The following is a 26,008-nucleotide window of genomic DNA, read 5'->3' on the forward strand; positions in this document are numbered from 1 at the left end:
GTGTGTGTGTGTGTGTGTGTACATGCAAGCAGGCACAGGGGCAGAGTATGTGCATGTCTGCAGGCATGGGGCAGTGTGTCTGTGCATGTGTGTCTGCCTCTGCCTGCAGGCACAGGGGCAGTGTGTGTGTTCACAGGATGAGTCCCACATGCACACCTCTCCATACACATGCACCTACGCCTCCCCTCACACTGCCATACACAAACCCCAGCCACCCTCCCCCCCACACACCCACACCCCACATCCCCCACAAACCTATACCCACCTCCCACAATATACAAGAATAAAATTTCATTTTAAGCTATTGTACAGTCAGTTCTGCATACACTACATAAACACATGTAAATCAGGACAAAAATATTTTTTGAAATCAAATTAATGAATGTTGTAGATGATCACTTTAAAATATAATTTGGAATTGTTCTGGTTCTGAGATGACAAAACCCCTTGCTGAAAGGAGTACTTCTGGGGGCAAAGGGAGGGACTTCTGGTGGCAAAGGTCAGGGGTTAGGGGGTGGGAATTCTGGTTGCAAGATGGTGACCAGGGGGTGGGGTATCTGTCAAGGGGCAGGGCTACCCATGTGGCCCTTGACAGCTTGCCAAAACTCAGTAAGCAGCCCTCTGCTCGAAATAATTACCTGCCCCTGAGTTAAGAGATGCAGTTAGCTAATAAAAGAACAAAAAGTAAGAGACACCAATAGCTTTTAGACTGTATGAATAAAAAGTTTGGTATTCTAACTGGCAAAATATTATCACTAAAAACACTGAACTCTTATGGAGAGAAGGTTAGATAGGAAATAGTTACTGAGGGTGTTTCACCAAACAAATACAGGTTACTATTTGCTGAAAAACCCTCTCATTTGAAAAGCACTCCCAAAACTGCAACGTACTGGAAAGTGCTTCAATCTACACAGAATGTTAAAGAACAAAAATGGAACCATTAAAAATAGGAATTTCAAAGATTATATGGACTTAAAAATACAGTTACTTCAGCAGGCATTAAAAAAATGTTCTGTGCATATTACAAAACTTGTTATTTCTTTAAAGAAAATAATAGGATATTGCATCCTCACCCACTGAATGGAAAGAAAACCTAGTCAGACATCTGGACTATTTATAAACAAACAAAGAAACAAAAAAACCCAGGATACATGGATAAAGCAGTACTAAGAACTAGTAAAATTCTTCTATGGTCTAGAATACTTGCAACATTTAATAATTCATGACACCACAAAAGGAGGCATCCGTATAAATACTAAACAAAACAGCCCTCTGTTACTTTAAAAAATAAAGCAAACTTCAGCTTGTAGTCCAATTCAGGTTCAGATTAAGTGCAGAAATAATAAAACTTTCAAATGCAATAATAAATGAACATTTTTATTAAAATGAAGTTTGTCAAACCTTTATATATCAAAACTAAGGCCACAGCTAATGCTAACATAAATTCAACTTCAAAAAAATGTATATGATTTAATTTAGAAATTTTATACAAAGCTATTTTACAAATGGGTACTTAAACATTTAAGAAACTTAACACTGTATTCTAAAATGAGCGTGTATCATTTATTCTAAAGATAGGATTCGGTTACAAAATACTGAAGTATCAGTACATAAGATGTGTGTTTCTTTTGGTCCTGTGAGGAAAAACCGTTTGTGAATGCATCCAGTGGAATAAATAAAAACATACTGGGGCAACTGCAATGTTAACTGCCAATAATCCTCCCTTTTTTGTGCTGAATTCACGTCTTTTCTTGTGATTTTAAACATCTCCAGTCATAATTGCAATGAACTCTTCCTGATTGACTGTGGTAAAAGAGACAGAATGTAGTTAGACAAACATACTAGACATCTACAATAGGAAGAACAATATTCTATGTACATACTGCATATTATATCTTCCCATTTACTATTTTAGAACAGTTCCAGTGCTAATGGAGGTTAATAAATAAAAGCTCTGCCTTCTTTGTTTTCAATTTTTAACAAGTTAAAACTCTTCACTAATGTCTTCATAAACCATAAGGTCAGAATTAAAGGAATTACAGAAAAAGTATGGAAGTCATGAAAGCCAGAATCAAGCTACTAAGATTAAAAGAAATATTGCATAAGCACAATTTGGAACGGTGTACAGAGTTCTGCTCATTATGAAGAAAAAATTGGAAAGTTATTTAAAGAAATTAAATGCACTGAATGCCTTCTATTGTTAGAATAAAATATTTTTCTAGACTGCTTTCACTGTGGAGATAGTGATGCAATTCCGAAGTTCTGATCAAATTTTGATTTCTATTAAAAGCAGTGATTCAACCCTTACTTTACAGTATAAAAAAATATTCTCTCCCCAAATGTACAGCATGTGACAAGTTCAGATTGAATTTTCAGATAATTTAAAAGTATATCAGTTAATTTGTCTCAAGACAATCTTAATAATGAAACAGCCTTTGAACTTTATGGTTAAAATGTCCTGAAAGTATGTCCAAAATCTACTTAAAAACTGTATTGTACTTGCACTACTTTATTAATGATTGCTAAATTCAGTTCTTATGATTATGTAAAATACAAAAAGCTAACATGTATACAACTATCTTAGGTGTTGTAAAGAGTCGAAAAGGTCTCAATAGCACAGTAATCGACCTAATGTTAACATCCTTTAGAAGTTCTAGGACTATAAACTAGCTTGAGTATAAGTGCTTGAAATGCCTTCCAGGCATTGCTTCCTCACATTCATTTCATACCTAGGCAATGCTACCAGACGAACTGAAGGAAGAGTGAAAGAAGTCACTGATACACAAAGATATTAGGAGCCAGGGACTAGGCTTTCCTCTTCCAAAACACATATGAACATATATGAACCCAAGTTAAGTGGCCAGTGCACTCTAAGTAGTTTGTACAGCTCTAGTGTACAAATCTAACAAAGTGAAAGAAAAAGACTAAAGGTTAATGTTATCTTATCTATCTTCTAACCATTTTTAATATCATGTGGAAGCAATCTCTTTGAGTTTGTTATTTAAGCTCCCTCTATACATGTAGGTGAAAGGATCTAAGGGATCTGGTCTACATGTACATGGCAGAACATGCAAATATGGGTGGCAACAGACATGCAGCTCCCCACTGTAACTCATGGCATTTTAAAGAAAACATTCATTGCTGATTTGGGGGTAGGGGCTCAAGCTCCACTTCGGAGCCAATCCAGGAGGAGCTGGTGTCTGCAGCCTCTCTTCCTTAGCCCTCCCCACCATCCCCCCTGCGTTTCCCCCCCTCAGCTCCAGTGCTGCCTGCATGATGGGAGGGGGAGAAAGGAGGAGACAGAGCTGCAGGCTGGGGTTTGCTTCCACCTGTGCCCCCTCCAGCACAGGCTGAACAAACTTCAGCCCACAGCTCCAGTCTCCCACTTGTCCCCCTCCCATCATGGAGACACCACCAGGGATGAAGCTGGGCTGCTGCAGCCCAGCCCCAATCAAACAGAAGTTAATGAAGGCACTCTGCTTTGGAGTGCCTTCATCTGAACCCTCATGTAATACCGGTTAACTTGTCACGTGACCGGGCACTTCTAAAGTGCTCTGCAGATGCTCTACAGCCATGCACTTCTGTCAGGACATGGCTGTAGAACACTTTCAAGGGGCCAAAGACATGACAAATGTCACTTGTCAGCACCCTGTGGAATCGTGCATTAGATCCAATCACACATTAAATCTAATTTGCTGCGGGGGGCTCCCAGCCACAGGGACCATGTGCAGCCAGGACAGAGCCCATCAGATGTGGGGATTCTAAGTCCTGGCTACCTATGGGGCGCAGCAGGGACTCAGAGCTCTGCCAAATACCCCTGCTGTGCCCCATAGGCAGCCAGGATTAAGAGCCCCGCGAGCTGCAGGACTCTCAGCCCCTGCAGCCATGGGGTGCTGGTGTGGTCTCCCAGCTGTGGGGAAGCACCCTAGGACTGGGAGATCAGAGCAGCCATGATCTCCCAGCTGCTTCCTGGAGTGCTCCCTCACCTCTGTACCTGGAAGACGGCATTGGCTGTGATCTCCCAGGCACGGGGAAGTGTTGTGCTCCCCCAGTGCCTGGGTGATCTCAGCAGCTACTGCATCCCAGCTGCAGACTGCCTATGTATGCAAATTAAAACTGGATAGAAGCAAGCTGTAAAGTTATTACACATTTTCAAGCAATAACTTTATAGCTGGTTAGACCTTTTTAAGGAGTGATAGTTAATTTGCATGTGTAACCAGTCTAAATTCACTGTGCAATAAGGTAATGGTGCAATAGATATAACGTGTGGAGTGGGTCCTTAATATTCACAACTTTAAGCAACTTGTATTCTGAAATGTTTAGAACTGAAAGCAATGTCAACACAAAATAAAAGACATTAAAATAGAGGTTAAAATTTTGCAATGCATATCATTAGCTTAAATACGAGACATATGGATATCTGAAATCATAATAATCCTAAAACCAACAACTGCAAATAAAAGTTAAGTTGTCAAGTTTAAAAGCAAATATGGTATTAAAGTAATGGAAATACACAGTTAAGCCACACAAACATTTATTTCTATGTCTACCTATTCTTAAATCTACATTGCTCTGCCATGTTAAGGCAAACAAATATAAACATCAGCTTCAGATCACTAACTTTAGATCAGTTTAATCTAATTTGGGACTGTAAACATTGAAATATAAATCAATCCCATAGCTATGTTATGTTTTACTACAGGTCAAAATTAAAACTGATTGGGTGACTTAAAAGTGCATTTCCCTAACTTAACAAGCTTAGCTCCTTTTAAAATATAGGTATAATTCTGATATTTTTTAACTGTGTTCTGTAATGCCTGGTATTTGGATAGTTATATTTCTATCATTTATGTTAATGATATATCGTCTCTACCTTAATTCCATTTTAAATGTAATTTTATTTCTTAAAATAGTAAGCAATGACCTACAAGAGATTTTCAAAATTATACCTGAGATTAATGTTAAGAGAAAATTTACATACTGATAAGGTGTTCAAGAACTAAAAGACAATCTTGCCAATTACAAACTAGGAATAAATATTATGGCCTGTGCTCCCTATTTAACATTAAAAATAACAGACATATGGATCACATTACTGAAGAAAATGTGAAAACTATGTAAGCGCATAAATTAGTTCAAAATAAGTTTGTTAGTTTCTTTAAAAAAAGAAAGAAAAAGATAGCAAAGACTGAAAAACATGATGAGAATCAAGAAAGAAGATGCATGTTGGCCAAATTGGCTTCTACTGCAATAGCTTATACAGTATGCAGTGAAAGTTCAATTCTTAGTGAATGTCTTTTTTAAGTATGGTGCCAAACATAACCATGCAGCACTTTATTCATTCAGGTACAGAATGACTTCAAGTTTTATTGCATGAAGATGGGCACACCCAAACACAGATATTCTTTAGCCATATGATAAACAAGCACCAATATGCACCATATCACACAAGTTACCTTGCTATGCTGAATTTATTAAATGAATTCAGGAAATTCTGGAGTTCTACAATAAATGTGAAGGAAGGAATAAGTCAACTTTCAGCTGACTGCATGAAAAAAAGTGCATCAGTTAATGTTTTTTCCCCACATTTCCAAGTATGTTTTGCTGGGAAAGGGTGAAGGGATCACAAAATCCTTAGATGCAGGGGACACAGTCTTTCTGGACTTTTGGAAGGCCTTCGACACTGTCTTTCACCCCATTCTCATTAAAAAACTGAGGGACTGTAGTGTCGACACCTACAGTCAAATGAATTGCTAACTGGCTGGAGGGCCGCACCCAGACAGGTTGGTGGACAGCTCTTATTCGACCTGGAGGGATGTGGGCAGTGGGGTTCTGCGGTTCTGCAGGGCTCAGTCCTCGGGCCCGCATTGTTCAACATCTTCATCAGTGACTTGGACGAGGGGGTAAAAAGCACCCTGTTCAAATCTGCTGATGACACCAAGATGTGGAGGGATGTGGGCATGCTAGAAGGGAGGAATAGGCTGCAATCAGACCAAGACAGGTTACAGGGGTGGGCGGATGAGAATAGGATGGGATTCAACACCGACAAGTGCAAGGCGATGCACCTGGGGAGGAACAACCAGCACCATACCTACAAGCTGGGGAACTCCCTTCTCGTCAGTGCAGAGGCAGAAAAGGATCTTGGAATCATCATTGATGCCAAGATGAACATGGGCCGGCAGTGTGGGAATGTAGTCAGGAAGGCCAAACATACCTTGTCAACATCCACAGATACATCTTGAGCAGGCCCAAGGAGGTGATACTCCCCCTCTATGCAACACTGGTTAGGCCGCAGCTGGAATACTGCATCCAGTTCTGGGCACCGCACTTCAAGAGGGTTGTGGACAACATAGAGAGGGTCCAGAGGAGGGCCACTCGCATGATCAGGGGGCAGCAGGGCAGGCCCTACAAACACAAGCTAAGGGACCTGAACCTGTTCAGCCTCCACAAGAGAAGGCTGAGGTGGGATCTAGTGGCCTGTTACAAACTAGTCAGAGGGGACCAGCAGGCACTGGGGGAATCCCTGTTCCCCCGAGCACTACCAGGAGTGACTAGAAATAATAGTTACAAGCTGGCAGAGGGTAAATTCAGATTAGACATCAGAAGGCAATACTTCACTGTCAGGGCGGCTAGGATCTGGAACCAACTTCCAAGCGAAGTGGTGCTGGTACCTACCCTGGGGGGTCTTTAAGAGGAGGCTAGATAAACACCTTGTTGGGGTTGTTTGACCCCAGTACTTTTTCCTGCCAAGGCAGGGGGTCGGACTTGATGATCTGATCAGGTCCCTTCTGACCCAACAAACTATGAAACTATGAATCTAAGCGTGTATCTTATTTCTTTATATAGTTATATTTAGGAACTATTGAAATTCTACGCTCTGTAGTAACGTTTTAATTAGTGACACTGAACGTAATTCAGGAGCAAGAACCTTTGAGTTTGCACTCAAAAAACAATAAGTTTTGATGCTAAAAATAAGTTAGGTGGAGTTCTATATAGCTGACAAGATTCCAAGGTAGGTGCAAATCTTAGTGATTTCTAAAATATACTATTTCTAAAACATGTACTTCAAGTCTCCAGCAAAAATACTAAGAATCGGAAACTTAAAATTATTGTTTTTCATAAATAGCAATCATATCTATCTGTCGTAGGTCATAGCATAGAAGTTACACCAAGTTTGGGTCCCCATTATGCTAAGTCAGTGGTTCTCAACTTTTTTATACACGGACCACTTGATAGACATGAAGCACCATCAGCAAATGTCAGCTCTTAGTTTTCACTTGTTTTTGGAAAACAAGAGGAAAAATAATAAAGCGATTCTTCTATTGCAAAGAACTGAGAAAGACTACAATAAGTCAAAACGTTTGTAACACTATGCATTCCTATTTGCAACTTCTGGGTTTACCATATAAATCATGTTTACACACAAAGCAATAACAACATCATGTGGCACCTTCACAGCACCCCTGAAAGGATCTCAAGATACCCTGGTTAGGAATCATGATCAGATGTTCCACATAAATACATGGGAAGAGAATCAGTATTTCTGTACGCTGATCGCCATCTGTTACAGAAATTTAGTTGTCTTCCATCCATTTTAGTGAACAGCAGCCTGCTTATGTGCCTTGGTTAAAGTCCTTCTTTGGAAACAGGCCAGAGGGGCAAAAAGTAAAATCAGCTTGAAACAGAAAAAGGGTTTAGTTGGCTGATTTTAACTTAGCCTTTTCTCTATTTCTCCCAGACACAAGGATGTACAATACACCCACTCGCACACCAATCTCTATAAATTATTACAAGCTGGGAAGAAAAAAAACATTATTTCTATTTAAATATATAGCAAGTACTCTAATGCTACAGTAATGAAGGCCACATATATAGAGTAACTAGATAAAGGTTTTTTGCTATTGCACCACGCAGTCATACAAACAGTTTCAAAGCAGTCATACAGAACTGCTTGAAAAATAAAAATGCACAGATATTGACATGGGAGAGAAGTGGCAGCAACATGGAAACAGTATACAGATGCCCAGCCCTTGTGCAGCTCCCCACAGGTTGGTAGCTGTAGATACGTTACAGCCAGGAAACAGGAGGTAGAGGAAATTGTGACAGCATGGGCGCAGCTCCCAGCTGCCTAGATCCAGTACTGCCAAAGCCACCAGCTCCCGCTGAACAGAGCCAGGAGGACAGGGAGAAGCTGCAGCACCACCGGCTCAGCTAGAAGCTGCCTGACCCCAACATGGGCACATGCGAAGGCCTCCAGTTCCATAGGCCAGATCCAGTGGCTCTGCAAGGTGGATCTGGCCTGTGGGCTTTATGATGCTGACCCCTGTCTTAGGCAATTGTGATCACTTTTTAATTAAATAAAAACCAAAAACTTGTACCATCAGTGCTAAAACTGAGCTTTCTTTTCAGGCTGATCAGATTCCACCTTGTAGCTTACTGGCAAAGTACACTTCTTTCCCAGAGACAAAATATAAATATGTTGTATGGGCAGCACGGAGGGCGAGAACTCTTATTTCCACAAAACACCCTCCTGCAGCAGAGTCGTTAGTTTAGTTAAAATCCAAGGGTTTCAGATCACTTCCTATTCAAAATACAACAGCTCCTGATAAAGCTGTAGCTTCCACTAGAAGATGATGCCCTAGAGATACTACTCTCACTGCTGTTTCTCTCCTCTAAGGATGGAGTCAATAAATTGGGGTCCCTTCAATTCACTGAAGTGGAGAAAGACAAAAGTAGCCTTGGTTATCAGTGGACCTTAGTCTAACACAAAACAGTATCTTTCACATAAGGAGGAGGGTGTTAGAATGCAAGTAGTGCTATTTCTATATTTATATTATCTGTTAAAAATGTTACCAATAGGCAGTTTTAGATCTTTTCCCAGCAAGGGAAGAAGGAAGCAATAAAGAAGACAGAATTATATTATATGACCCAGTTGTTTGGAGCTAAATGGAGCAGTGAATCATAGATTTTTTTAGAATTACTCTTAAAGAGCAAGAAACAGCATCAGCTTCCTTCAGAAAAGAAACACAAAATCTCTAGGATAAACAACGTCATATGAATAATAGTATGCTGTCAGTCTCCCATATGCAAAATCCTGTGTTTGAAAATCGAACAAGGTGAATGAATGGTTCAGTGTACAACAGGAAGTGGAGCTGTTTGCTGCTAGGTCATCAGTTTGAATGCAGAAATGTCAACAGTGACTCAAATAGTTATAACTCAGTAACTTTATGAAATTTGTTAGTGGCCTCCATTCACTTGCTGCAAACATATCCATTTCAGAAAAGTTACCATCATATCTAGAACCCTTGTTAGAAACTTCAGAAACACCAAGAATAAAATATGCTTGCAGACTATAAAGCCTAGGAAATCCTTCCTTCAAGAGAGCACTAAGGTAAATTTGTAAAACTATACATCTGTAAAGAGAAGTTAGAAGAACTTCTGGAACAGCCTCTTCTGTACCTACCTGTAGACAAAGTGAGGATTTTAACCTCAGTGGCGTGAGTTTAACAACTTAAGTACCAAAATCACTAAGCTCCTTTAAGGGTATTCACCCTTTTAAAGGTGAAGATATTCCCAAAAGGAAGTAGTTAAGTAGGACAGCAAGCATACTACCACCAATCCTTGTTCCCCACAAAGCTACAAGCACAAGGGAAGCTTAAGCACCCTGTCACCTAAAGGAATTTACAAGACCAAACCAGACACCATGCAATGCATGGGGAGAGTCAGTTGGCTAAAGGTAGAAACGACACCATGCAATGCACGGGGAGAGTCAGTTGGCTAAAGGTAGAAACAGGTGCCAGACTGAAGCAGATCAGCTGGGGCAAGACACATCCCACCCCAGCTGATCTTTATTGGGCAAAAGACATGCTGCCCATTGTCCTGCAGGGGGCTAATGTGTGGGATAATGGAATATGTGTTTCCCTTGCCTGGATTCCCTGCATCCCTCACTGCCCCATACCTCCTTTCCAGGACCTGCAAAGGTATGGGTCAGTGCAGGTCCTGGCACAGAGATAGGGGAGTCAGTGAATCCCCAGCACCACATGCCTCCACAACAGAACCTAAGCTGACCCATGCATCCTGGCACCCTGGGGCTCCATTCTGGGACCCAAGCTGACCTGTGTCTCCATGTGAAGCACAGGTCAGCATGGATTTTAGAAAGGAGACACAGGGCTGTGAAGAAGCAAGGGAATTCTTTTCCCTGTGCCTTCATGCTGCGACCTGCATCAGGTCCTGCACCACTCCGTGCTTCAGGCAAAGGCAGGGTCAGTGCCGGTCCTGGCATGGAAGCCCCTGAGATTCCCCAGCTCCTGCACCACCCCATGCCTCTGCATAAAGCACAGGTTGGTGTGAGCCCTAGTGCAGGTCCCAGTGTGGAGGCATGGAGCACCGGAGAGATTCCTCAGGTGCCATGCCTCCACGCCAGGCCCCACACTGGATTTCCCTGCTTATGGAGAAGTGTGTCTGGAGATCCTGGGGGTGCCTCTGTAAGTGGGTAACCCTGACTTTTTCCATTTATAGAGACTTGCCCCAAGATTCCCTGCAGCATGTCTCTGGAGGCAGGAAAAGTCAGGTAGGTGGCTCCAGGGGCCTGAGGGGTCTGATTTTACACAAGATATGCAGGATTCAGCCCGTCAAGCCCCAAGAACACCTGACTAGGGTTACTGGAAAGTGTTGGCACCTCTGGGCTACCCACCATCTCCAACCACAGAACAAAAAGATGTCCATTGCAATACAGCAGGCAAATTTATTACTACCTTTTGTTAAAATCTGTTATGTCACGACACAGGGCAGGGAGGTCCATTTACCTGCCGTTTGTGCATAAAAATGGTTATGGTGGCATAAATGTGACATCAGGTGATGACTGTTTCTATTTTAAGAATTTAATTTATAAGAGTGCGCACATTAAGTGGGGAGCTGTTTAAGCTAAACCAGTAGTTTCATAGATTTCATAGACATTAGGGCTGGAAGGGACCTCAGAAGATCTTTGAGTCCAGCCCCCTGCCCCAGGGGCAGGAAGTCAACAGGGGTCATAGGATCCCAGAAAGATAAACATCCAAATGTCTCTTGAAGGCATTCAAAGTAGATGCTTTAACCACCTCTGGCAGCAGTCTATTCCAGACCGTGGCAGCTCAGACAGTAAAGAAGTTCTTCCTTATGTCCAGCCTGAAACGGTCATGGAGGAGTTTGTGACCATTAGATATTGTAGTGCTCAACCTTCCAGCACTGTGGTTCAAATAAATAGTATGGGGCCCACCTGAGGGTTGGATTTGGCCCTGGGGCCTGGCACAAACCCATCCCTAACCTGAATGCTGGGACTGGCCCCAGGGGCCCAGCACCACCTCCACCTTCTCCACCCCTCATACACTGTGACTGGATCCCAGGTGCCCAGCACCATTCCCTCCTGTGGGGACTGGGTCCCAGAACCAGTGCTCAGGGCCCAAGGATCACCATGGGTCTGGAGACTTGGCAGCAGGGGAGCAGTGCTCCCCCACCATCAATCTTTTAGACTCCTGGGGGTGCTCCACGGACCAGATACCATGGTACTGTGGACCGAATGTGATGAAGCAGTTGACAAAGCCAATTGTACCTTGTCATGCATCTGTAGGTGCTTCACAAACAGATCCAGGGAAGTGATTCTCCCCCTCTATGCAGCACTGGTCAGACCGCAGCTGGAGTACTGTGTCCAGTTCTGGATGCTGCAGTTTAAGCAAGATGCAAACAACCTGGAGAGGGTCCAAAGAAGGGCACTCGCCTGATTAGAGGCCTGTAGGGAAGGCCCTATGAGGAAAGGCTAAGGGACCTTAACCTCTTCAGCCACTCCAAGAGCAGGCTGAGAGGGGACCTTGTGGTGGTGTACAAATTCATAAGTGGACAGCAACAAGAAATAGGCAACAATCTGTCCACCACCTGGAACAACAAGGAACAATGGCCATAAGCTACTAAAGAGAAGGTTTAGGCTGGACCTTAGGAGAAAGTTCTTCACGGTCAGGGTTGCCAGAATCTGGAATGGGCTCCCAAGGGAGGTGGTGCTCACCCCATCCTGGGGGGTCTTCAAAAGGAGACTGTACAGGCACCTGGCTGGGATCACATGACCCCAGGGTTGGTGACTCTTCTCTTGCCTGCCAGGGGCAAGGGGTTGGACTAGATGGCCCACTGAGGTCCCTTTTGACTCTATGAATCTGCCCCACAGGCAAGGGTTTGAGCACCCATGAGCTAGGCAATAGGAAATGCTGAGGGTGGGGTAAAGAGTGAATATTACTAATAGCTACAACCAGATAGTTTTATGGTGGCCTCTTCAGGCACATAGCTCATGGTTTTGCATTTGGTGTTAATCAAGTCTGCCATATTCATTAACTCTTCTGGAAATGCTGGATGTTTTTAAATCTGCAGGCCCTGATGCCCTCCACCCACAGGTGCTGAGAGAGCTGACAGGGGTCATTGCTGTGACCTTGGCCCAGCTGTATGAGTGATCGTGGTCCATGGGCCAGGTGCCCGGAGACTGGAAACTAGGTAATGTGGTTCCCATTTATAAGAAAGGGAGAAAGGAAGACCCAGGAAACTATAGGCCCATAAGCCTCACATTGGTCTTGGGGAAAATCTTTGAAAAAATTATCAAAGATCACATCTGTGAGGGGCCAGCAGGGAAGATCATGCCCAGGGGAAATCAACATGAGTTCATCAAAGGCAGGTCCTGCCAGAACAACCTGATGGCCTTTTATGACCAGGTAGTTAAATCCCAGGATGATGGTGTTGCTGTGGACGTAGTCTTTCTGGACTTTAAGAAGGCCTTTGACACTGTCTCTCACCCCATTCTCATTAATAAATTGAGCGACTGACATTGATGCCTACACAGTTGGATGGGTCAGAAATTGGCTGATGGGGCACACCCAGAGAGTGTTGGTGGACGGGCTGTCCTCGACCTGACGGGATGTGAATAGTGGGGTCCCCCAGGGCTTGGTCCTGGGGCCTACACTCTTCAACATCTTCATCAGTGACTTGGACGAGGGGTTGAAAAACACGTTCTCCAAGTTTGCCAATGACACCAGGATGTGGGGAGACGAAGGCTTGCTCGAAGGGAGGGAGAGGCTGTTATTAGATTTAGACAGACTACAGAAGTGGGCAGATAGTAACAGGATGGTCTTCAATGTAGATAAATGCAGGGTGCTGCACCTGAGAAGAAGGAATCCACAGCATACAAACAAGCTAGGGAGCTCCCCCCTTGAGAACACAGAGGCGGAAAGGGATCTTGGAGTCATTATTGACTCCAAGATGAACGTGAGCTGCCAATGCCAGACCGCAGCCAGCAAAGCCAACCACACCTTGTCGTGCATCCAAAGATGCATCTCAAGCTGGTCCAGAGAGGTGATACTCCCCCTCTACGTGACGTTGGTCCGGCCTCAATTGGAGTACTGTGTCCAATACTGGGCACCGCACTTTAAGAAGGATGTAGCCTGCCTTGAAAGGGTTCAGAGGAGGGCCACCCACTTGGTTAGAGGGCAAAAGAGCAGGCCCTATGAGGAGAGACTGAGGGACCTGAACCTGTTCAGCCTCAGTGAACGGAGGCTTAGGGGGGATTTGGTGGCTGCCTACAAACTCATTAGGGGATATCAGCAGCAAATAGGAAGAGTCCTATTCCCCCCAGCAGCACCTGGGATGACAAGGAACAACAGCCAGAAGCTGCTGGAGAACAGGTTCAGGTTAGAGATTAGGAGGCACTATTTCACTGTTAGGGTGGCTAGGGTCTGGAACCAACTTCCTAGGGAAGTGGTCCTCACGCCTATCTCGGGTAAATTCAAAAAGAGGTTGGATGAACACCTGTCTGGGGTCGTGTGATCCCAGCATGTGCTCCAGCCAGTGGCAGGGGGTCAGACTAGATGATCTATTTAGGTCCCTTCTGATCCCAAACAACTATGAAACTTTGTGGAAAAGTGAGCAAGTCTGAGCTAGAAGTCATTAAAAAATAAGCAAAAAGAGTTTCCCAGTCACTTCTCAGAGTAAAACCACATTTTAAGTCAGAATCAGGAATTATAAGGAGGACAAGGCATATCACAGCTTGTTCCATTCACTTACTTTCTCCATCTCCATCTTTATCGAATTCTTCAATCATAGCCCGTAGCTCCTCATCTGTCATGTTTTCACCAAGTTCTCTAGCAACACGTCGTAGGTTTCGCAGGCTTATTTTACCTGAATCATCATCATCAAATAATTTGAATGCTTTGAGTATCTCTTCTTGTGGATCTCTGTCCAATATCCAGTCTGTCACTAAAAAGTGGGAAATATGGTTATTATTTATTTTTCAAAATGCCACTTGCCCGTTATCACAATGCTTTTCTAGAAGCAAATTAAGCCTTTGGCTTCTAAAATTAGCTCGCTGGTTCAAATTTCTCTTAGCCCTTAAACTAGGCATTTTAATGTGCATCTCAAGCTTAAATATTTCTAGCAATTAATTATTATTGCACTACTGTACTGTTGTTGACTTTTTTCATCTCTTCCTTTCAGTTTTAGTGGCAATAGTGCACATTAGGGTTGGGACCCAGTGAAGACAGAATAGTTTAAAATTCTCTCTCCTGTGCAGTCAAGAAATCAGATTTGGATATTATATGCTTGCTGTATCTTAATGAAAGGCACCAGTTGTGAAGTGCAACATTTACTCTAATGCAACAGAAAATGTAACTTTGGTTTTTCTGACTTTAAGCTTTGCTTCTAAAAAAAAATGAAGACAGAAAATCCAAATTGCTTCAATATTGTGCACTGTAGATTTGGTAGTCCTTAGAAAGGATGGTTAACAACTATTCTGCCTTTTTTTGTTGTTTGAAAAGTGGCTTAATAATAGTCACTTCCTGTTGTTTCATATTTTCTGGACATATTGCATAAAAGAGAGTAAGTCCCTGATGCAGATCTATCAACAATCCAATAAAAATAGCTGCCATAAGGCACTAGCTTACAGAGCACGATGATAGATAGCTATTGTATAAATACTGAACTTAGACGAAAACAATTAGAAATGGTCTTCTTACTAATACAAAATATTCACGGGGTAAGGAAGTGTAGCTGAGAACTAAGGACAGCGTAAACAGAAATCTGTTTGGGGTAGACAGTCACAGCACGTACTTAATAGTGCATTTTGCTCTCCTCCATTTCTTCTAGTTCTGTTTAATATCTGTATGCCTCCTTATTTGTGCTGCTTTATCTTTCTACCTGGCAGTTTAGCCTCACTGTGCTTTTGAAGAGTAGTGCTCCCCCACCATATCAGTCTGTACACAATCCTTATCTGTTGGAAACTTGTGTTGAGGAAGAAACTCTAAGTTAATGGTCTCCAAGCTTTTTAAGTAGATCATCTTTGTCATTTAAAAGCAACCCAAGATCTACTGTGTGCTGCCACCACCATCCCCTCCCCACCCAGTAGGGAGGGATGGGGAGAAGGGGTGGGGAGGAAGGGGGCAGATCGAGACAGAGGGAGAAAAAATTATTTGGGGGCGTGCCTCCCCAGCAGGTAAAGTCCCACTTGGCCATAGCCCCACTGAACTCACCCCTGCTCCTGCCTCTGCAGCACTGTTCCTCATAGCTGGGGCCTCGATTTAGTCCCCACCCTTCCCCTCCCCCACAGATTGACTTGCTGGGCTGGGGTACACACGTGTATGTACGTTGGCACTCAGCCCCCCACCCCAGCCTCGGATCAATCCAAGATCTGAGATCTGCCACAAGAGGCTCCAAGATCTACCCGTGAATCGAGATCCACTGGTAGGTGACCACTGCTCTAAGTTTACAAAATGTGTAGATGAGAGCTGTTTACTCCTAAAGTTTGTAAGATTCTATTAGTTGCTAAAGAGGGAAAAGCAGTTGGGCCTTACAAATCTCAACCAAAGGGGTTACAATAGAAAACTTAAAGACAAAAAAGTTCAAACCCTACAGGTTAATGAAGGGGTTTTTACTATGCACAGAAAGACACTAATTCAGAACAGTTTAGTCTGCCTTGATTATTCCTTTGGTTATATCCATTTGTCAGTTTCTGTAATATAAAATGAAAAAGAGGCAAAATAACTTGTCATGCACAAATATTTTGCTAGTAATTGCTTCAGTCAATTCTGGAGCCAGCAGAGTAAAAATCTTCATACACTCTGTACCTGCTAGTCTTGTATTACAAGACTTGCTATTTACAACTTTCATCAAGCCATTAAAAATACTTCACCCCTGCTGGGGCTTACAGAACCATTTAGAAACTGCTATTGTTTGCAGATGGAATGCACTGTCTGGTTTAGTGAACCTGACAAGAAAAATTCAGAGCTAAACTCCCAAAGATCTTACTGCAACTATGCTGAAAAATTGCAGGTTTTTGATTTAGCTTTAAAATAACTACCGTTGCTTAATAAAACCATTTGAACCATGTAAATGTGTTATAGGGACACAACAACTGAGATTTATTTAAAGAGTACTACAAAAATACTAACTGAAACATATTAACGTAAAAGATGAAAAATATAAAACATTTGTAAATATTAAAAGCAATACCTTTGATCTTTTATATAATACTTCTCTACATAAATCAAGACAAACTATTAGAATACTTATATATTTTTATGTAGCTCATTCTTGTATCCATGTGAGTAAACAACATTTTGTACTAAAGTTGGTAACGAAGATGGTTAAAATTTATTTTTCCCCTCTGTATAATTTACTTCACAGGAGGCCCAAATGGACTCATATATAGTTTACTGCGCTTATTCAGGCGCTTAAATATTACCTTTCCTGTGGCCTATATTCCCTCACTCCTGTTCTTTTAGCTAGAACTTACATCACTTATTAATTCAGGAGAAAGAACCTGGTTAACTTGAGCTGCATTCATTTTCACTAGAGCTGTACAGGGCTCAAAGTTCTGAGATAATGTCAGATAAATATATTGGCTCTCCATGCTGTAGGTCACAGCTGTCCAACTAGCGGCCCACAAGAGGTTAACATGTGGCCCACATGCCGCAGGGGTCACACATTGCTGGCACAGCCTGCAGGGCAGGGCCACACACCACTTGACTGGAGGCTGCATGCTACCATCACAAATTGCCAGGCAGGTGAGGGTAGGCATTGCTGCCAACTGAAATTGGGCAGCCCTGTTGTAGATAGTTAAATCTACTTGAACTGTTTCATGGCCTCTCTTGGCACTTCAAAGTACACATGATAGGAACAGGAACAAACTGAACAGAGGATATACTGAACAGGAGGGATAAGAGAACCCCCACAGAAAAGTGAATATGTGAAGGAAAGAGAAGCCCCACACTCCCAGAAGTAGCATCTTCTGTCAGTCATAAAGATATCGCCCCTACAAGAATTTATGACCACATTTAGATGCAGTAAAAACAATCAATTTCACCAAGTGAAGAAAAATAAAAAAGCCACCCTTAAAAATATGAGATAAATATTTTAATATTTATTATCCTAGGTCTCTTATTTTCCTTTAAGATTTCTTTCCAGTGACTGGGAACCTGCATTCACAGTCTACTTAACTGAACACCTTACTTTTTAAAGAACTCTTCCCAACCCTCCTGAATCTGCTGCAATGGCAGTATCTGTACTTACCTACGTTTCCACATGGAAATGTATTTACTTCCTGGGGTACGATCTGCCCCCGTTCAATACATTTGTCATTGTAATGTTGTTTAAGTTATTATTTACAATTGTGCCCCATCTTAGCTTTTTAATCAATCCAATTTATGGATCATAACTAATCCCTGATGTATAATATAGATTAAATTGGTCTTTAAATCCAAGGACATGCGTATCAAAATTGTACTGATTTGTTTTGAAGTTTCACAAGGGCATAAAAGAAAATGAATATAAGATTTCTGATATATGATTTTTAGTTAAAACAAGACTGAAATTTTATAAATTTAGTAACTAATAGAAACTATGACAAAAAACTTTGATCTCCTTACAAAGAAAAAAATGGCTCACCACATGAAATTCAAGAGTATTCTGAACAGAAAGGTCTAGGTTTGAGAAATGTAAGAATTAACAGCAGCTGAATATCTTGAAGGGTAGTACTTAACAGCTACATCAGTTTTTCTTACCTTTGCTATAATATAAATCCATATTAATATATTACTACTCTCTGTTTACATTACTACTCTTCTTTTTGGGATTCTGACATGTTTCAATGCCCAATTACTATTTTTCCATCACATCAAGAAAAAGAATCCTACTATGCTCAAAAGCAGAAGAGTCATGTCTAGATTCCTGCAAAGTAGAGCTTTCCCTCCAGCACCAGTATGAAACAAGAGTGAGACTGTTTACGCTGCTAGTACCCTATAGGCTGGTGCTGTGGGAAAGCTCTATATATCAGAAGTGTAAATGAGCTTAAACTGCTTTTAATCTTCTATTACAGCTCAGGGTGACACGAAGAGAAACAGTCTGACTGAAAACAGAAGGGAGCAAGATAAAACAAGAGAGGAAACATTTGCATATTGAAAAGAACTTGAAAATACAGAGGGAGAGCAAAACTTGTTAAGTGCTAGTGAAGGAAAACAAATCCTTATTAAAATTGCCCATTACAAAAATCAAGGAGCCTTTGAAAGAGCCTAGGGAAAAGATTGTTCTTCATCCCTATCTAAAGCCCTGCTCTTGTCCAGCTGTCTGATACTATTAAGAAATAAAAGTTGACAAGCTGCTGGCTCCAAATTAGCACTATTCCTGTACACCAACTTTCCCCCACTGATTTTCAATATGTACATAAATCAGATACATACCAACTTCATTAAAATCTTCAAATGTGATTTTTCCTGTTGCTTCTCGATCATAATCTTTAAGTATTTTTAGCACATCAGCCTTTTTTACATCAAAACCCAAGGCTCTCATTGCCACCTTTTGGAATAAAACAGAAGTACAACAATATGCCAATTTCAGACTATATACAGCACAGTTTCTTTTTTCCATGACTCAATATCTAATTACCCAAGACAAAATGTGTTTAACGTGGGGAAGGAAACACTTTATCAAATAAATGTTTTTAAAAAATAAGAAACTTTTTGGATCTAAAGCATTCTCTAAAGCACTAATTACAGGAGGATCATACAGAAAAAACACAAAAAATTTTACTCTTTTGGAGAATTCATAAAATGTGTTAAATCTACTGAGCAAGGAGAGGTATTTTAAAAAAAAATATTAGAACAACCATAGCTCCTTTAACATGGAAATACCAAATAAAGAAACACTTTTTAATGGGAAACAATCTCTATTGCAACTGCAAACAATCGTAAATTATCCTTCTAACACTAAATTAAGAATTTTAGTATGCGGTCTACATTAGAGGTAAAAAAAACTCCAACAAGATGTGCTTATTCAAAGGCTGTAACAAATGCAGGTTTTCTAGGAAAGAGGTTACCTTATGTACCTATTCCTCAATTGTAATATTTTCAGGGGCACAACACAAGACTCCCATACCTAATCACACAGCCACGGAACTAATTTTAACCAGGAATGGGAAGAGGGAGAGAACAACTATGTCCTTCAGTCCTAAAGGATATTAACATGCTGAAGGCTATTAAAGATGCCCAATATCAAAAGTGCCCAACTGTTCTCTGACTTCAGGAGACCTAATGTAGCTGACCTTTGAAATAGAGGGAAGAAAGAGGGGGAAATCAGCATGCTCTGTCAAGGTAAGACATTTAAAGAAAAGGAATTACATGCTTCTTTGTTCCATAGCCATGACAAAGCCAGAGTGTAGGAAGCTAACTAGCAGTTTCCCCTAGCTAGCTCTCTACAATGTAGTAGAGCTGAGAAGCTCTACTAATTACACAAAATATTAACTATCTCCCCAAACCAGTGTCCATCCTTGATGCACTAACAAGAAAACAGTGATTCATTAAAATAAAAAGGTGCACCAAACTCCACATGCTGCCACTTAGAATCTGCAACAAGGAGGACTGACCAGCAGAGTCTCAAACTCCAAATCACAGTGGTGGTTCCCAGGAATGAAGTCCTTAAGTGAGAGGGAGAGCAGGGAAGATTTCCAGGAGCTTTCTACAAATTTAGCAAATATGAACTCTGAGAATCAATGAGTCTCCCCAAAGGAAGCATAGGTTAGTAGACACTAGCCCCCCATTAACTGTCTAATACATTTATTTTGCATCTTATATAAGCACACCCTTTAAAATCAATGGGTATTCATGACAAAGCAAGAACTTTAAAATATTTTGTAATTATAGGTGTCAGGCAACTCTGCAGTTACTTTCCTCCTAATTTGCGTTCTTTCCAAAATGATGAGCCCTGGACAGTACTCAGACTCCTGGCAATTCAGAGAACAACTGCAGCCACCACTGCTATATCACACTTCTTTCTTTTTGGTGAATGCACATCTGGGACCCATAAGTGCACACCTGATCCAATTCTGAAATATAACTATTCCTTCTCCAAAGTAGGAGTCCCTAAGTGCCAAGCACTCCTGGTAGTATGGCCACTTGTTTCAAGTGCCTAAATGTGGGCTGAGCTCTTGTAGATATATGGCTGTAAATTTAAAAAAAAAATTACTATTAAAAAAACAAAACAAAACAACTTACCTTTAATTCATGATAATCTATTGCTTTATCTTTGTCTGCATCAAACAGTTCAAAAGCATCTTTAATTTCCTGCTTCTGTTCTTCAGTCAGCTCTCTTCTTTTCTTCCTTTTAGTTTTGTCTACTGCAAGTTCATTCCTATAAGATAAAAAAGAACACAAAATTCCTGAATTCAGTGCAACTGCTGGTGAGATTTACCTTCAAAATATTTTACACACACTGATAACTGACCAACATATCTGAAAGGTAAAATATAGTACTGCCTTTTTTTTTTTTTTTTTTTTTTAACAGCTGAAGGAAAATGAGAAAAAGAAGTTTAAGTGGGTTGCCCAAGGCCAAAAAGAGCTAGCTAGGATTATTTCTTTATCTAGACTTACAATAAAGTATATCTAATTAAGAGATACTGGGCACTTCTACATAAGACATTTACTGTGGAGTTGCCCATGTAGCTTCACAGTAAAACATCACCATCTACACGTGTGGTGCTATTAGGACAAAGTAAACTAATTACCTCTGCCATAGGATAGTACTGCCAAACTCAAGTAATATCCTTCTCCAAAGGTATATATTCCACTGCAACACACATGTAGACGCTGACCCATCTGGCTGAGGCACAAGGGTGCTTCAGTGCAGGGGCTGCCTGCCGGCTAGCCCCAAACTAAAGCTCCCTCGTGTCCCATCAAGCCCCTATGCAGCACACTGAGCCAGCAGCAGAGCAGCTCTGGGCTGGCAGCCTAGCCCCTGGAGCCCCCTGCCACCTAGGGCTGCTTAACCCTGGGTCAAAGTTCTACAGTTCCAGGTGCACATGCAAACGGCACACCCAGGAACAAAATCTCCAGCACAAACTACACCCAAACTTATTCAATCACCTTAGTAGCACATGTAGATGTGCGCGCTGTACCCAAAAAACAATTTGCATGTGTAATTAACCGCGTGTACAGCTCCATATAATATTTTATACTAAGGTTGTCCAACTGGTGGCCCCAGGACTGTATGTGGTCCAGGAAATGTTACATACAGCTCCCCTGAGTACTATCCCACTACTGCCCCTTATGTGCTCCAGCCATAGCTAGAGCAGGGTCTCTCAGCTCCCACTACCTGCCCTTTCCTCATGGGATGGGATGGTGCTGCACAATAAAGTGTGCAGTACCAGGGGAGCCTGTAGCCCAAGGCACCAGAGCGGCATGGGAGCCACCTGCAAACAGGAGCCCCCACTACTGCAACCTCCAGTTGCTTAGATGTTAGACAGCCTTGTTCTACACCACCATAAAAAATTATAATATCTCTACATCTGACCACCTTAAATTCCTCATCTCACGTTGTCCCTATATATCCAAAAGAAATAGGGTAGGTAAATAAAAACCCATTTAAAATTAAATTTGAAATGGTGACAATATATGTTAAGGCCTGATCTTATTACATACAATTATACAGTCAAAGATCAAAATGTCCAAGTAAGATAAAAACATGCCTGAAGTGCTATCCCAAACTGCAAGAACTTGCAAAATAACAGCCTTTTTTTGCAACACTGAATTATATCCCTACAAAAATCTAAAGACGGCCAATACATGATGAAAAGCTCAGAAAAGAAGCACATAATTAAAAGGGATACTTTAAACAGGACAAAAATGGGCTAAAGTGGAGACCTGAAAGGACAGCTTAAATGACATAGTGCCTTAAGTGAAATTATTCACCAGTGTAGGTCTAGAAGAAAGCTACCAGAATGTGTAGAAGGCTGCAGCTAGAGGTTCACGCAACATACAACATACTGCTGGAGTCATTTAGCTTGGTCCTCCAGCTATTACAGCAGTTTACAGTAGAAAAAAGATCCTGTTTTTACTGATGGGAGCACTGATGAAGTGAGCTCCAGCTCACAAAAGCTTATGATAGACAATTTAGTTAGTCTATAAAGCTCAACTACCCAGAAAGCTACCCTGCTTTCTGCTTGACTTCAGACTAACATGGTTAACAACATGCCTCAGTACAAGTTTACACAACCACTAAACTTCTACCAATATTTTGCCTACAATTCCTGCCCCAAAAATGCTACCACAGGTGGGATTTGAGAGTAGTACCAGTAACACTAATCAAAAAGATCTTATGAAGCATTTTGCAAAGTAAACAAGGCAGTTTACTAAAGAGCTGAAAACACGTGAAAATGCTTTGCAGACTGAGTTTTAAAATTCATTTAAAACAGACATTTTAATTTATGTTATGTGGAAGTTTTTTGGTCTCTGGTTTATACAGAAACAATGAGCAAGCCTGCATATGTCAGCCAACATTGCTAATATACACTCTTTTCCCTCTGCACTACTAGAACCAGGATGTTCTTCAGAAGCATGGAGACAGTAGGTGCACTGCATGTGATCTTGGCAAATGAAAGCTGTTAAGATGATAGCGGTTGGTACATTTTGCTGTGTCAGTAGAGTAGAACTGGAACTACGCACACATAGGATATGCACTAATAGGCTTGTGCACACAGAGATTTGCTGGCCATTGCAGATGCATGCACTAGTATGGCAAGGGTATTCAGATTGCAGGGGATTATGAAAGCACATGTAATAAGGGACTACTAATTGCTGAGTCCACAGGAATGTTTACCAAAGACAGTATGTGTTGAGTAGTGATGAGGGCATTGAACATGGGTAAGTGAACTGCTGTATATATCCAAGAAAATTTGCTTGGGGGGGCATGAGGTATGTAAATAGGTTTAATTCAGGTTAGGGACGCTGACAGTGTATCCAGACAAAATTTGCTTAAACAATAAGACTGACAAGTTGTGTATGGTCATGTTTGTTTTAATAAGTTACAAAGTGGTGTTACTCTGAGAAAATGTGTACTCTGCATGCACCCTTCACCCACGCCCAAGATTATTTAGTGCAATTACTGGAAGATGGGCACATTTTTATAGTGTTTACTTAAAAAGAATTCAGTGAGCATGGATTCATTTGCAAAAGCAATTCTAAAATAAACACACAGGCATTTGCTTCTAGAGTGATGCAGTGGTGTGACAGGATGATGATGTGATGCTAGAGTGGTCTGTCAACCAGGGTGCACTGAGACCCTTTCAAGGGTGCCATGGGCTGCCACACAATATTAACACTCTTAGGTACGCAAAGACGATTCACAAGGTAAACCCAGAGTTTTACAAATAGGAATCCATACTGTTAAAACATTCAGACCTGTTGTGTTGCAGATAACTCAGAAATACCACAAGAATTGCTCCATAATTTTTCTGTAGTTTTCATTTATTTTTTTGACTAAGAGCTGGCATTTCCTGAGGAATGTCTCCAGTCTATTAAGTGTTTTGAATCTAAAAAGGTTTAGATCCACTCTGTTAGTGGTATGGTGGTGATGTGATAATGAGACGCTTCTTTAAAGGGGAGAAGTTAATCATACCTGCAGCTAGCTGGCTGTTCAGTGTGGTTTACAGACCATTACACATAAAGATGGTTGTTTGACAAGCACCACTGGAATGATGCTGAATAAGTGCATTAACAATCACCACTATATAAGTACATGGAGAGATCAATCCATGAAAAGCATTTAGACATTTACTATTGGTCCTGTCATAAGGCGCTTCTCCTCACCATCTGGGGGGTGATGGGGGGAGGCCAGGGGGAAGAATTCTGATGAATTCCCTTCATTTTACCTCTGGTCCAGACTAAGATCAGTCCTGATGGATGATGACTACATCCATCTCAGAATTTGCTTCCCTCCAGCTTTCCTCACACTGCTTACCTGAGAGTCCCTACAATCCTTTGTCAGACAAATACAACATCCAGGCAGACCTTGTACCACAAACCTTCCTCAAAATCTTAGCCTCTGCCTGGGATTCATTCATTAACCTCCAGCAGTGTAGCCGTACCATCTCCACACACCAGCACATGGCAGAGAATCTGCCCAGAGCCTGCCACGCACCTTGTGCAGGCGATAGGCACAAGGAAAAATATTATTTGGGCGGATTGAGCAACTATTTGCAGGGAGGTAACCCTTGCCCCTCCCTCCCACAAGGATGTTGCAGGCTTGGGGCATGCTGGTGCTGTGCACAGTGGTGGAGAAGCAGCACCGCAAACTTAGTTGTGGGGGGGGAAGCGGTAAGCCCCGTTAGCCCCGGCCTTCTGCCAACTACGGTGCAAGTAAAGGAGTCTTTAAGGGACCGCTTCAGCTGGTGTAAATGAAAGTAGCCCAAAGGCTGCCACACGGCTTCAGTAGGTTAGAGCGTGGTGCTTGTGAAGCGGGTTGCAGATAGCCCGAGGACAAACGGCGGGACGGCAGCTCTGGGAGCATCCTCCACGCAGGCCTTGTGCCGGGGGGGGGGGGACGACACAAAACCGCCGCGCTCAGGAGCCTGAAGCGAGATTAAGGACAAGCTCGTCACAGAGGCGCCGCGCCCACCCGCTCCCATGGCCAAGGGCGGCCTGGAAGGGACCTTAGCAAAGTCCTGGAGCACAAGTAGGTGCTGTGAGGGGCAAGAGACGAGGATGGAGGCTCCGGGTCAGAGCTGGGGGAGCCGAGGCCGAGGACCGCGGCCCCTGAGCGCTGGGGATGCCAAAGGAGGCCACTTGCTTCTTCACCCGCCCGGCCAACAGCAGGATCCCCGGGCCGCCATACCGACCTCAAGGCCAAGCTCATGGTCCCGCCCCCGCAGCCGGCCACACCAGACCGGACCGGGCCTTGCTGGCTTCGCCCGCCGCCGCCGCCGGGACTCGGGCCCAGAAACGCCGCTCCGGCTTCCCCTTGGAAACGCAATACAACCAACCCCTCGCGCCCCGCCACGGCTACTTTTCCTCTGATTGGCTGCGCCACAGCTTCTTCCCGCCTCTCAGAGCGCGCTTCGCGCTGGCTAGCTCATACGCTTGTCAATCAGCTGGGCTGCGTTGGGGCTGTTGCTGCGTTTTTACCCGTCATGCTTTGTGGCCTCGGCTGTTGGCAGGGGAACTGGCGGTACCATTGTGAGGGGGAGGGGGGAGCGTGGAAAGAGACTGGAATAGTTTCGGCGGCGCGGCTGCGCATTGGGAGAAGCCAGAGCCTCGGAAGCCGAGCGCTAGGAAACCAGGCTTCCCCCCCAGGGTGGGGAAAAAGGGCCGGGCGGGTGGTAGGGCTGCATAGGCAGCGGTGTTGCTTGTGGTATGGTAATTACCGTATTTACAGGATAATGTCAACCGTTGTACGATCAATAATATTAAAAGTGTTCAAAGTGTAAAGATATTGGCTATCCAGAGCGTGGGTCTAGAGGCATAGGCAGACAAAACTCTTGGTGCAGAGACAACATCTATTATTAGGCCAACTGAATAGTTGCAACCCCCCCCCCCCAACAACTATTTGCAAGTTTTTGGATCCAAACACGCTTCGTCACACAAAGGACTGAGAATTCAAAGATTGTAACATTTCTCCTGGGTAGAAATGAAACTCCATATTGCACAGGAGAACTAAATGATGGTATGGGTCTCCTGGGTAGGCAAGT

The 26,008-nt window shown here is 42.6% G+C and overlaps 1 protein-coding gene across 8 annotated transcripts in view; it reads right to left on the reverse strand.

The window, feature by feature from the left end:
- Positions 1-25,297, reverse strand: part of CETN3 (centrin 3) — a 49,933-nt gene extending 24,636 nt beyond the window's left edge. For 2 of the 8 annotated variants that reach the window (XM_019532351.1, XM_019532352.1), the window contains exons 1-4: positions 25,160-25,294; positions 20,544-20,679; positions 18,735-18,849; positions 14,071-14,262 (exon numbers count right to left, since the gene is read on the reverse strand). In XM_019532351.1, coding sequence (XP_019387896.1) covers positions 14,071-14,262; positions 18,735-18,849; positions 20,544-20,679; positions 25,160-25,176 — 460 coding nt within the window. In that variant the 5' untranslated portion in view covers positions 25,177-25,294. Of the gene's footprint in view, positions 1-1,362; positions 1,804-14,070; positions 14,263-18,734; positions 18,850-20,543; positions 20,680-25,159 lie in introns of those variants that run through there. The other 6 variants (XM_019532350.1, XM_019532349.1, XM_019532354.1 and 3 more) reach the window with 5 other exon arrangements.
- Positions 25,298-26,008: the final 711 nt, after the last annotated feature.

The sequence above is a fragment of the Crocodylus porosus genome, unplaced genomic scaffold (genome assembly GCF_001723895.1).
Source record: "Crocodylus porosus isolate Cpor-Errol unplaced genomic scaffold, CroPor_comp1, whole genome shotgun sequence".
Lineage (NCBI taxonomy): Eukaryota > Metazoa > Chordata > Crocodylia > Crocodylidae > Crocodylus > Crocodylus porosus.